Source organism: Myodes glareolus, chromosome 1 (assembly GCF_982192425.1).
Source record: "Myodes glareolus chromosome 1, mMyoGla1.1, whole genome shotgun sequence".
NCBI lineage: Eukaryota > Metazoa > Chordata > Mammalia > Rodentia > Cricetidae > Myodes > Myodes glareolus.
In genome coordinates, this window is record NC_142026.1 from 120,547,080 (window position 1) to 120,560,678 (window position 13,599).

Consider the following 13,599-nt stretch of genomic DNA (forward strand, 5'->3'; position numbering starts at 1 on the left):
ACAGCTTCACACAGAAATGCTTACAGGCAAAATATCAGCACACATAAAATAGAAAATAAATAAGTCACTTAAAAATTTTAAAATATCTACTTTGTGTGATTATTATGAATAGCCAGTCCATTTGAAGTCTAAGATGGTGAATAATTCAAAATGATGGATAACATAAAAATTACTCATTGTTCTTGAAAAGTTAACATAATTTTCCTTGAGCTAAGAATTAATTTTCTATTTTGTTTTACTGTTATACATTTGAAAGCAGATAGTAAAAAAAATGTTCATCTAAAAACAAGGTAAATAACTACAGGGGACGTCTCTGGTTCTAAAACAATATACAGAGATTTACAGTCACCTTATGTAATAATTAATCTTTACATTTTATAAAATAATAAATATTTGCATCACCTTAGGTCTCAAAGGAAAAATTACCCAGATTTCAAAGCAAACAGAGTTGGGAAAGAATTTTGGAACTTTTTGATTACTAGTCTTGTGTTACCAAGTATTACCTAAAATCTTATTTAAAGTAGAATTAAAATCCTTATTATTTGCATTAAAGGAGCACAGATAACCTATAATTTATAAAATATAAAAACTGAAACAAAATTATTTATATTCATTCTGCATTGTTTTAATTCTGTAGGATTTTAAAAATCACTCTTTATAGGTGTGTGGGGGAGGGGGCTAAGGCCATGGGCCTTTCATTGCTTTATTTTAATCTGAACTTGATTCTTACTGTTCATTTGAAGAATGGTGAAATAATAAGTCAAATAAATACTGCTACTACTTCCTCTGGATTACTGTGCTGCTATTGGGCCCAAAGAAGCTTCTGTAATTCAGATACACTTCAAAGTTTAGTTACTCCAAGGGAATTCAGAATCTTCCCTTTCCCCTTCACCCACTCTGCACTCTGCTTCTCAGTGCTGCTATGCCTTGGCTTAGGCTGTATGCACTAATGCACTTCCCTTAAATGTGACCAGAGGGCACCTGGTTGGCAATGGGTTCAGTGCTGGTATTGGTGAGAAGCAAACACAAAACCGCATGGCAGGATCAAGGAAGATGGGCATAGTCAGCGTTGTTTGGGATGCATGCTCTTTCTAGTGGGGAATGGAACTTCTTTACAAATATCCCTAAGTGAATGTATAAACCCATGTGGAGAGGGATCAGACTGGCACAGTTAGCCCCGAGATGGTGTTCTTCCCAACAACACTTCGTTTCTCTCTCCCTTTCAGGCAGGTTCCTCTGCCTGAAAGAACATAGCTGAAGATCAGAGAGGGGACTTGACAACCCTGTGGTGAACACTACAGAGTGAAGTGGGAACCATTTTTCTAGTGATTCGTTGATTTGCTTCTGACAGCATAAATTCCAAAACTCTTGGGTTTTTAAAACAAATAACCAACCAGTTATGTGCTGTAAAAGATGAACTTGAAACAGAAGATTTCCTTTCCCTTCCAGTTTGTTGTGGCGGTGTTCTGGACCATCTATGCCTACGACAGAGAGATGATATACCCAAAATTGCTTGACAACTTTATCCCAGGGTGGCTGAACCATGGAATGGTGAGTGGATTAAAATAAATAGTTACCTTTGATAAAATGAAAGTCTACTAAAGAACTCTTCACTAATTCGAACTTCGCCCCCAAAGGGACCTAAGTGAAATCTTGGATGATTATGGTAAGAGAAAAATACTGATAGTAAATAGGATTTCTTTCTGTGACATTGTGTCGTTGTGTAAGCTATGTGGTTGATGAATCCATTTGTAAGAATACCAGTGGTGTTAAATCATACAAATAACTCATTCCTGGATGAGTATGGTCTCTGTGCCATTACAAGTTTGTCATCCTACCTCAAGGATTCATTTCCACCTGTCCAGCCATGGAGACTGGGTTCCACCCCCACCTTGCTGCAGAGGACCTATGTTAGAAGTAGCTGTTGCACTGGGCAGTTTTCTCAGAGACACAGCAAGACTGGTTTATTCCTTGAAGATCTGTGATAGACATTTGAGGAGTTTATGTTTCTTTTAAAACTTAAAGTAAATATGTGTGTGTGTGTGTGTGTGTGTGTGTGTGTGTGTGTATAAATTAAAGTATATATATATCTTCATTATCACGTGTGGGTGCTTGCATTAAGTTTATGTGAACCTCATATGTGCAGAAGCCTTTGGAGGCCAGAAGAGGGTGTTAGATATTTGGAACTGGAATTATGGGAGGTTGTAAACCATGTAATGTAGACAATAGGAACCCAACCCAGAGTCTCTATAGGCAGTAAGCACTCCTAACTGCTGAGCCATCTCTCCATGCACCAATGAGGACGTCATTAGCAGCAGACTTCTTTGCCTTGCCATGGTCCACTCTCACCTGAAGTTTTGCCTGAGATGTTTTCCCTCTTTCCTGCCCAGTTCTCTCTGGCACTTTGGCGGTGTCACATTGCTCTGTTTCAATTCAAACACTTTGGGTGGTTCATTCACCACTTTTCAAGGTTTGAGGGTCATATTTTCTATAGAGAAGTTATGTACCCTCTTTTCAGCTTCTAAAATTGAACACGGCTTTGATATTAATGAAAGGCAGTTTTTAGAATAATTCCAGGATGTTCCTGTTGGAAAGGATGACCCATCACAGAAATTATGGGGAAGCAAGAGCTAGAAATCTTAGGTCCAAAGTAACAGCTTTTTCTGTGGTTTCTCGTTCCCCCCTCAGTTGCAGGACATTTCAAACAAAGTACATGTTCTAACCCGTGTTACTGTACAGAGGCACTTTGATCCATTTTTTCTTACATCAAAAGTGGTGCATCAGATAACTGGAATTTTCTTTGATAGGAGTTCGAGCTGTTGAAAAATTATCCTGTTGATCTAATTTCCTACATAAAAGCTGGGTCTTGTTAGTGTTTGTCATTTCCTTCCCATACCCCTCATGTTCTCTACTGACAAGGGTCTTACTTAAGGACCTTACTCAGGGTTCTTATTGACATGAAGAGACACCGTGACCATGGCAATTCTCTCTGCCCCCTTTTATTGAAAATAGATTTACAATATGTCCTGATTACACTTTTTCCTTCTTCTACTCCTCCCAGTTCCTCCCCACCTCCCTTCCCATATAGATCCCAGGCACTTTATGTCTCTCATTAGAAAAGAACATGCTTCTAAGAGCTAATAACAAAATACAACATACAAAATATAGTAAGTTAAAACAAGAACCATTGCCTTTCTCTATGAAAATTTTCCTAGTAGCAGTCACCCTCCTGCTATTTGACTTTGAAATTTCTCTACTTTTACCACATGGAAGTTGGAGAAGGCAAATCAACAGAAAGCAAAAAAGCCCAAGAAAAGGCAGAAGTATGAGAGATCCACTTGTTCGCACACTCATAAAAAATCCTAAACTGAGCTGAAACTTTTTTTAATATATATGCAGAAGACCCAGTGAAACCCCACAGGCCCTGTGGTTGCTTGTTCTTCTAGTGTCTCCCATGTGCTCTGGCGCTTACATGGTTTTCTACCTCCTCTCCTGAGGGATTCCCTGAGCACGGCAGGTAGGGGTTGAGTGAAGACACCCCATTTAGAGCTGTGTGTTCCAAGATCTCTCACTCTGCATAGTGTCTGACTGTGTTTGTTCTCATCTGCTACAGGAGGAAGCTTCTCTGATGATGCCTGAACAAGGCACTGATCTATGAGTCTAACAGAATATCATTAGGAGTCATTTTATCACTCCTTTGTGTTTTAAAGGGCAGTATTTGGTTTTTATGTCAGGTACCTGGGCTATCTAGTCTCTGTTTCTCGGTCAACCAACCAGTGTTTAGTATGGGATCCATCATGTAGAGTAGTAGATTTTAAGTCAAATCTGATGTTGATTGGTTACTCCCATAAGCTTTGTGGCACTGTTGCCCTAGCCTATTTTGCAGGCAGGATGGCACTGAAAATCAAAGGGTTTGTGGCTGGGTTGGTATTTACATTTTCCTTTTGGTAACCTGCCAAGTACCTTCCTATACCAAAGCCACTAGAACATAAGGGCGAAGGTTCTATGTCAGCACCAGCTCAAGCTCTCCATGGTCCATGAGTTTGTGTAGCTGTTGTCTTCTGCAGTGGAGCCTTGCTGTCGGTGTGTGGAGAAAAGCCTATAGTCTAGGCAATAACCTTGGTTGTTTGGGGATGTCTATGGGACCTCTTTGGCCAAAAATTTCAATCGAGTATAACCCAGTCCCTGTACTAGAAGCCTCACTTGGCTACAAGAAATGGCCAGTGGGACTCTGTGTCCCCCATTATTTGGGTCTGTCATTATAATTGCTTTCACATATTTCAGGATGATTGCACTTCTCTAAATGTCTATACCACCCCTCAACCCTCTCCACATTCCCTCCCTCAACCCTATCTACACTCCCTCTCTCATCTTCTCCTCCCATTCCCATTCTCCAATCCACTTCTAAAGTCTATTCTATTAACCCTAGTCTTTTCCTTTATAGCAAACCTCGCTGTGTCTACAAATCATAGATTGGTTATCATTTACTTGTGAGTTAATGTCTACATATGAGTGCATAATGCCATATTTATCCTTTTTTGAGTTGAGGTTACCTTGCTCAGGATGATTTCTTTTTCTAATTCCATCCATTTGCCAAGGCAATTATTGTAAGATAAAGCATTTAATTGGTTGCTTGTTTGCAGTTTCAGAGGCTTAGTCCATTATCATCATGGTATGGAACATTGAGGCATTGCTGGAGAAGTAGCTAAGATTTCTATGTCCTTATCAGCAGGCAGCAGGATGGAGGGGGTGGAGACTGGCCTGGATTTTTGAAACCTCAAAGCCTATCCCCAGTGACACACTTCCTCCAACAAGGCCACACCTTCTCTAAAAAAGCCCCGCCTCCTAATCCTTCAAATCCTTTCAGATAGTTGTAAGTCCTGGTGACTAAGCATTTAAATATACGAGCCTATGGGAGCCATTCCTATTCAAACCACCACACTTCTGCCCATTTAGTTAGGTCAATTTTTTATTGTCTTATGAAGCATTTCCAAACTCCCCAAGCAAACATATTTAGTTTTTCTGTTTTTCGTGTTTGCACACACTACCCTATTTCTAATACATATGTGCGTCTGAGTGTGTGTGTGTTTATGACCATAAAAAATGTTAAGGTCCTTTGCAAAACATCAGCCTTTCAGTTCTAAGCTCTTTACCTAGATGTCTAGCATATGCCAACATGTGCTTGATATATTGAAGAATTAATTAAGTACTGAATGTTTTAACAATTCTCTCCTACTTATATCTCATTGTTTTTGTTCCTTCAGACTTTCGTGTGCTAGGCATTCTACAGTGATTGTGTCTGTAATTTTTCACAGTGCGACTATGAACAATTATCTCATTTATAAATGAAGAAACCAAGACTCACAAAGTATATACACTCCCTCCAAATCACTTAGCTATGGTGATGGCAATGAGATCTGAACTCATGCCTGTTTGGTTTCAAATATATATACTTCTTACTGGTTTGTGTTTTGTATGAATATTTGAAACATTAACTAATTCTTTAAAAATGTTACTCTTTATAGCTTTTACAATTGTAGGTAAAAACTGCAAAGAAATATTTTGAAGTTTTCCTTCAAATGCTTTAGCATATTTCAGCTGTTGAAGAAAAACCAGTTGACAATTAACTAGGCATTTTAGGAGAAATATTTTCTGCCATTTGCCATTCTTCAAAGCAAGAATATAAACAAAGATGCCCTTGCCACTATAGATACTAAACCAGAACACATTGTCACGTCCTCTTAATAGAACAGGTTTTGGTCATCAACAAGCATATTCTTATTCAAACATGAAGCGAATTTTGTCACAGTCTCTCCAAATCTGAGGAAGAGTGCCAGGAGCTCATGGCTTTATTAGGAAGCCAAAGTGAGTGGATTAGGAAAGGGAGATCCCTGAAATGACTGCCTCCCTCCAGTAGGGAAATACTGGGCATCTCTGTAATGTTAGGAGGTCTTAGTTGGGAACATAGTTACATCATTACTATCAACCTCACTCTTGTCCTGTTTGGCTTATTATTTGCATCTTTGAACTGCAGTGTTACCTTCAGACCAGGGAATTATTGGATTCATTTGTAGATCCTTGTTCTGAAGTTTTAATGTTTCAAACAAATGGCTTCTTAACCATATGTATAGCCATTGGAACTAGAACTTGGCTCAGTTTTTTCTCTTAGCTCCCTTGATTGTTAATGATTTTTATTTTGGAAACAGTGGGGCTACTTAGAAACACAAAAGGAATTGAATGACCCGAAGATTTAGGAAAGAGAAAGGATAAATTAATTAACCTGTCAAATTCTCTGAGGTAATATAAGCTCAGTAGTTTCTTTTGCAGTGAATTTTGCTTCCCAGCAGAGATAAAAGACCATTTCCTTGCATTGTTCTAATTCATGATCCCAGAATTAATGGCCAAAGAATTTATACACAGTAGCTGAGATATACCCTACATTTTTCATTCACTTTTCTCTTATTTCATACATATTTTACTGTAGATATTAATTAAATAAAATATTATGTTGGTTCTTTAGTTTGATGATTGGAGTCACAAAACCTAAATTTTTATAAAAATGTGTTATAAGAGGTATGCAATTTTTAAAATTAATTGTTTTCATTTTTGTTCAAATTTTAAACTCTTAAATATTTTAATATTGCATTTGTAGTTTAAAGTATAGCTGCTGTCATTTCTGTAATGCTCATTTGTTAGCTACTTTTCTGTTGCTGTAATAAAATGACCAAGGCAACTTAAGGAAGAAACAGTGTATTTGGGCTTACAGTCCCAGAGGGATAGGCGTTCGTCATAGCAGGAGGGAACACAGCAAGCCACAGGCATGAGCAAGAAGCTGAGAGCTTACATTTTCTAACACAAGTCAGAAACTGGGAATGCAGACAGGAAGTGAGGCAAACTATAAACTCTGAAAGCTTGCTCCCAATGACCTACTTCCTCCAGCGATGCTCTGCCTCCTGAGGGTCCACAGCCTTTTCCAACGGTACCCACACGTGAGGACAACATGAGCAAATACGCAAGCTTATGAGGGACATTTTTCATTCAAACATCTATATCCGTCAATCACTAATTTCTCTAGTTCGTTTTATGAATATACATTTGGAAATGTAGAAAGATATAATACGTCTTTGTTTATTTGCTTAACTAATAACTTTTCAGTATTCCTGTAATAATACTGGCTTTCTAGGTCTGTTTGCCTCTTTTGTCAGTGGGAAAGCTAAGTTCCTTGTTGGAGTCATCAAGGATTTGCCTAACATGGTTGTGGAAGTCTCACTGAGAGAGGCAGAGTAAATGTAAGAGGTTCTTATTTGCTCCAGTCCTGGCAAACCAGACGAGCAGGGTCCAAATGGGAGGAACCCTCTCCTAGGGACTAATCAAATTTTCTGTCAGGTTCAATGCTTATGTTAGTCATAAAGGTAGAGTAGACAAGCGATAGTTGTGAGTGGGTTTCATTGTAGAACATCAACATCCTGGTTAAATCAGAACAAGAAGACGACCTTGTTGGCAGGCACCAGACGTGACATGGGTGATATACTACCTATTTATGAGGAATGTCAAAAGAGCAGTAAAACACTAATTCAAGAAGGTTATAATAGATTACCATTACCTATTTAATTATTTATAATTAAAAGCAACCCAAGAGTGGAAACTGAGATTGGTGTGTAAAATGAGAAAAGATTGTTAAAAAAAAAAAATCACCCCAAGAAAGAATGTACCTTGTTCTTGTGGTATTCACTAAAGAGTCTCCAAATATTTTCTGGGGATCTTGAGCACAGGGATCTCAAAACTGGGAAAAAGCTCATAAGTAAATCCTGGCCCCATCTCAAAGAATAGCGCCAACTCTGGAATTTAAACATGGAGGTGCTGGGCATAAAATCATTCAATTGACAGACTCTGGACTTGCAGGACCAGAGATTCACACGTTATTTATTTTGATTTATGCTAGCGATGGCAAAAGTTAGACACGAGTCTAACCAAAGAGTGTTTTATCTCCTCCTGTTGTCCAGAGGAACTGGTCCTAATTTTTATTTGAATGGCAGCAGGGAAATGGGTCAATAAGTAAATTACAACACCAATTCACCCTCCTTGTATAGCTAAGAAGTTGCCCCTGGGCTCTCCAAAATTGCCCTAAATTTAGTTTATTATAATCAAAAATATAAACTATACATTAGCATATTTTATGTCAGCCACTGTTTGATATGCAATATAAATGTGTTCTGTCCTTGAACCCGGATTTGTATATATATTCCCAACAACTCCACCCATAGATGACATTGATAAGACATTTTCTAAGCATTGGTATGGAAAGCTATTGATGTACTTGCCATTAATACCCAGAAGAATTACACTCATGTTTATATCTTTTTACCACTGACGAACACATAAGATGAAGAAGAAGAAGGACATGCAAGCATCTAGATTGGTTCCTGTCTTCATCACTGTTCTGTGTTTGTGAAGAGACAACATGATCATATCAATTTTTTATGAAAAAAAACACTTAGCTGTGGTCTTGCCTGTGGTTTCAGAGGCTTAGCCCATTATTACCATATGGATAGCAGGCACTGGAGCAGTACCTGAGATCCAATCATGGTCTGTAGGTAGAGAGAGACAGACTCTGGGCTTGACATGGGCTGTTGAAACCTCAGAACCAACCTACAGTGGCATACTTCCTCCAACACGGCCATACCGCCTTATCCTTTCAATCCTTTCAAATAACACCATTCTCTGATGACTACGCATTTAAATATATGGCCCCATGGGAACTATTCTTATTCAAACCATCACAGTACCAAAACAATTGCTTTTGGTCCTGGACAGATGTAATTGAAATCTTTGCAAGGCCTTCAACTAGTGGAGTCTGAAGGCTATTACAACCCAGAAAGCATGTCTTGAAAACCTTCATGCACAGCAGGCTGTTGGGCATCGTGGAGTTATAGAATGAGAAAAGCGCAGAGGAGGAACAGTGTCAAAGGAGGCAAATGGTGTGTTTGAAGTTGAGAGGAGTAAGTAGAAAACAGTGCTGCAAGGTCCGAGGAGTCTCAGGAGGGCCATTTTGCTCTGACAGAGAGAAGCTCACGTTTTCTGATCTGTCTGTGGGTTGTGAAAATTGAGCCTGGAACCTCTCTTTCCATCTAATTAGACTTTTCAGGCATTGTCAATGGAGTCATGAAAAGCAATACATAAATATTTCAGATCGCGGAAGATTGCAGGCTTTCAGTGGTGTTCCGACAAGAAGAACCAATGACGAGACATGCCTCTGCTGTGGATGACCTAGTTTAATGTTTTAAAATTCCAGGAGAAGGCGAAACCATGTGGAAAGTTAGGGTATTATTATTATCATCATTATTATTAGAATAGATCCTAAAGCTGGCAAAATCTTTATATTCTAATAATCACAGCAGGAATGTTCACTCCCCATGTAATTTATGAAGAAAGAAAAACCCCTACCCCTTCTTATACTTGATTTGTCATGTCCTGTTATATTTAACTGATCCCCACAAGAGGCATAATTTAGGCCAGTATTTATCCTGTTCAATATTATTTGACATTTAGTAGTTATGAAAGGCTTTCTACATCTGGTTTTCCCAGAAGAGAAGGCATTAAGTGCTACTTGCATTATGGTTGGTTTTGCAAGAACTCAAGATCTGACATTATTTTGGTAGATAACATGACTTATGGAATGTTTTCAGCCTTAGGATTCACAGATTGTGCAATTCATGGTCCATAGAGTCTGTGCCCCCTCATACTAGACACTTCATGAAAGGAGTTGCTAGTGGAAAGAGGATCGTTATAAACACTCCAGAGATAAGAGCTGCCTTTTCTCTCTCTTTTTTTTTTTTTTTTTTTGGCATTCACAAGTAACTAGAAGAGAGCTGAAATTTTGAGAAATAAAAATTAGAAATGCAAACAGAGGTCAAAAGCTTCTTAGGAGTCCTCCAAACAAATAAGTCCCTGAAAACTAAAGTACAGAGAACTCTATGACAGATACTTTCTGAGGAGGTTGCAAGGGTTCTGTATGCACAATTGGAGCATCAAGTTTTGCAGGAATCGCTTCCTCTACTGTGAATTTTCGTTTGTGACTATCTGTTCTCCCTAGTCCAATCCTCTCCTGTTAGCTTTTGCAGCATCAGATTTTAACACTGGGATTGAATTCTTCTTCTTCTTCTTTTTTTAAGTCACTTCCCCCCTTCATTTAAAATATGAGTAGATCCAGAAGTGGTATTAGTTCAAAACAGCCCTGTAAGTTCTAGTCAGGGTTATTGGGGCTATCAAAACACAAAGCGTGGTTTACTTAAGGCCTTTCCCCTTAATCCTTAAATCCAGAGATATTTCGAACTAAATTTAAGTCATCTGTTTTCCATTCATTTGTTGCTAGATCTTCATGTTTTGTGGAGGGGTGGTGGCAGGCAGGAGGCACTGGCTTCCTCCTCCATGCCACAGACAGATCATTCATGAGTCACAACCCAATGTCTTGGCAGAATTCCAAACCCATATCCTTTCGCCATCCCTTTTTAACTGAAGTGCCAACCTCAGCTAACTTCTCAGTGTATGTGGCAAAGACATTAAGAGGGGGAAAAAATCCACATTGGTGTCACAGAACCAGACAATACCAGATCCCAAGATCCTCCAGTGCATATACTATGTGATATAAAAGTTCCAGAGCCATAGCAGAATGATTTATGGCAGCAGCCTCTGATAGGGCATATCCAAGGATGGAGATCCAACAGGGAACCATAACAATGGGAGTTTGTTGCCTTTGGGAAAGGCATCACAGGGGTCAAAGGCTTTTCTCCCATTCAGATCAGCCAACTGTCTTCACCCTTTCTGTAGGATCTGAACACCAGTCCTCTGGGTCCCTCTAATATGCTCTCTGAACAGGTTCCCCTGTCCCCGATGGCTTCCACTTGCCAGTATATGCAGGAGCCATTCCCAGTCGGTGCTTCCTGGTTCCTGTGTGGGACATCATGCCCTGGTTTTGACATGTAGAGTAAATATTAAAACCAATCAATTGCATTCACTCTCCTCCTCTAATAGGTCAACCAGTGTGGGAATTAATATAGTTTCTGTGTGGTCCAAGGGAGCGCACGTCACCACAGGTGAATCCCATTAGTCGAATCTTCCAAATTTTCCCTGGTCTCTTCTCATAGTCTCTGTACCCACTTCAGTTCAAGGTTTCAGTTTCTCAACTGAGCTGTGGCAGCTGGGTCTTCTCTCCACCAGCTGCATCTTTCTTCTTTCTTGTTCATTTCCTGGCCATTCAGACCCAAATAATCACACAGAAAGTATATTAATTCCAACACTGTCTGACCTATTAGCTCAAGCTTTTTATTAACTAATTCTTACATCTTAAATTAACCCATTTTTGTTACTCTGTATATCACTATGAGGCTGTGACCTACCGATAAATTTCCAGCATGTCCTTCTCCTTCAGCAGCTACATGGCATCTCGTTGATTTTGCCTACTCTCTCTCTATATCTCTTTCAGCCTAACTATATTCTTTCCTGCCATAGGTTAAAGCAGCTTTATTCCTTAACCAGTCAGAGCAACATATATACAGAAAGACATCCCACATCATCTCCCCTTTTCAATCTAAATAAAAAGGAAGGTTTTAACTTTAACATAGTAAAATTACATTTACAAAACAGATATCAAGCAAGACTTATAGTTCCAATTTTTACTCCCTTCACATTTGGCAAATTAAGGAAAATACTCGATCGTCTATCCTATTGTTGTGAGTCTGAAGTTTCATATATAATTTATTTTTTTGTCATAACTAAGGAAAACTATAACTATCTGTCTTCAACTCTTCAAAGACCCCAAGATATACTATTACATAAGTAAATAGGAAATATATTGTAAGCAACTTCCAGAGTTTTAGAATTGACAGAGACATCTTGCTGCCTGGACAGTCACCCAAAGTTTTTCTGTAACAATGAGGCATCCATCTTTAGTCTACAGGCCCATAGTCTCCAGCAGACTTTTCCTTGAAGCAGAAAATTTGAATATCTGTTCTGCCTTGTAATGGCAAAGTTCATCTCTTGCTTTCTTCTGTGTCCTGCAGTATGTCTGGCAGACTCTTTCATGAAGCAGAAACCCTTAGGACTGTCTTACCTTCTTTAGGCAAGTTTAGCAGTCATTTTTTTTTGTCAGTTCTGCACATCCAGTTCATACAGCATAACATCAAGCAGTTCAGGCAAGAGCAGTTTCTTGTCCAAATGGCTAGCAAACTCTGTCAGGAGCCTCTTTGATACCCATCATCGTCTTTAAGTAATTGGTGCTGTCAGAAGCAGAAACTGTGAGAAAAGTCTTAAGTTCTTAAAATCTTTTAAAGGCCATATTCTGAAGGTTTTTTTTAAGATTTGAAGAATTCTTATCCATCTGAAATATATCTCTACACATCTAGAAAACCTAACTATCATGACTACTAGTTTGACTATTATAAATGACTATCTACTAATCCATATTTTTAAACTATACATTACATTTTTAAATGACCTGTACAAACATAATACCTTAAACAAGGATAGAAATACATATGCACAGTGTAACAGAATAAACCTTAAATTTGTATCAATAGATCAAGATCCATACCAATGCTAAGTATTCATCTCTATATCATATCCCCCTTTAAATGAAAACAAACATTTATAAACAATCATTTTGGGAATTTAGACATAGTTTTCTCCAAATTTTGTCTTTTTTTAGGCAAAGTGTATTTAGGGTTTATGGAGACTTTTTGGGGGGGTCTTGTTCCATCAAACCATATTAGTCTGGATGGAATCCACAGGTTCTCCTTTTCCAAAGCAACATATCTTTAGACTAAAATTTTGAAGTCAAGATACCTTTATGTTGGTTCAACTTAGCAGCCCCTAGAATTAAATGTCTCTCTGCAGTCAAAAAATTTTAAAAAATCACAATAGTATGCATAATCCAGACTCTGTGTATTTTAAATCTTTACATGGCTTATTTTTCTCTATTACTTTTTAATATTTATTTTATTATCTTTACTCCTTTAATCATTGTCTGTCTGTACTTACTTTTTTATTAATTGTCTATACTCTATTTCGTCTCTCTCTCAAGCCTAGTACATTTTAAAAACACACTTTGACACATTTAGAGGTTTATTTTTGTCTGAACCTGTCTTTATTATGCATCTGTAATCATTTTCTGACCAGGAATGCCTTTTTAAAAAATGCTAAGTGGCCATGGCTAGAACCAACCGCGTGGCACTGTCTGTTTGTTTTGCCCAGTCCAACATGGCAGAGATATGTTCACCATCTTTCTGTGAGCCATGCTTACCGCCCCAGCTCCATTAAGCAAGTTATAGCACACTGCTCATAAACCCCATTTAAGTGCAGGACTTCCCAAAAGAGCTAGAGTTCCTGCTGCCAACACAAACCAGGAAGCCTTCCCTTAAAGAACTTGCACAGGTTTTGCCACTAAAGCTGAGTCAGGAAACCTTTTAAAGGAGCCACACCTTTGCTTGCCACCAGCAAACAGAGTCTATCTGAAAAAATGTGGCTACCAAGAAACTGTGCTTAACTCTGTTTTTTTTGTGTGTCTAGAATTCCATCCCAAGCTCTCTCAATTTTTATGTGGAT

The 13,599-nt window shown here is 38.5% G+C and overlaps 1 protein-coding gene across 4 annotated transcripts in view; it reads left to right on the top strand.

Moving 5' to 3' along the window:
- The window catches only part of Aig1 (androgen induced 1), a 231,248-nt gene that overhangs the window by 72,580 nt on the left and 145,069 nt on the right, over positions 1-13,599 (top strand). For all 4 annotated transcript variants that reach the window (XM_085688669.2, XM_085688676.2, XM_048425190.3 and 1 more), the window contains exon 3: positions 1,450-1,551. In XM_085688669.2, the coding sequence (XP_085544795.1) occupies positions 1,450-1,551 (102 nt within the window). The remainder of the gene's footprint in view (positions 1-1,449; positions 1,552-13,599) is intronic.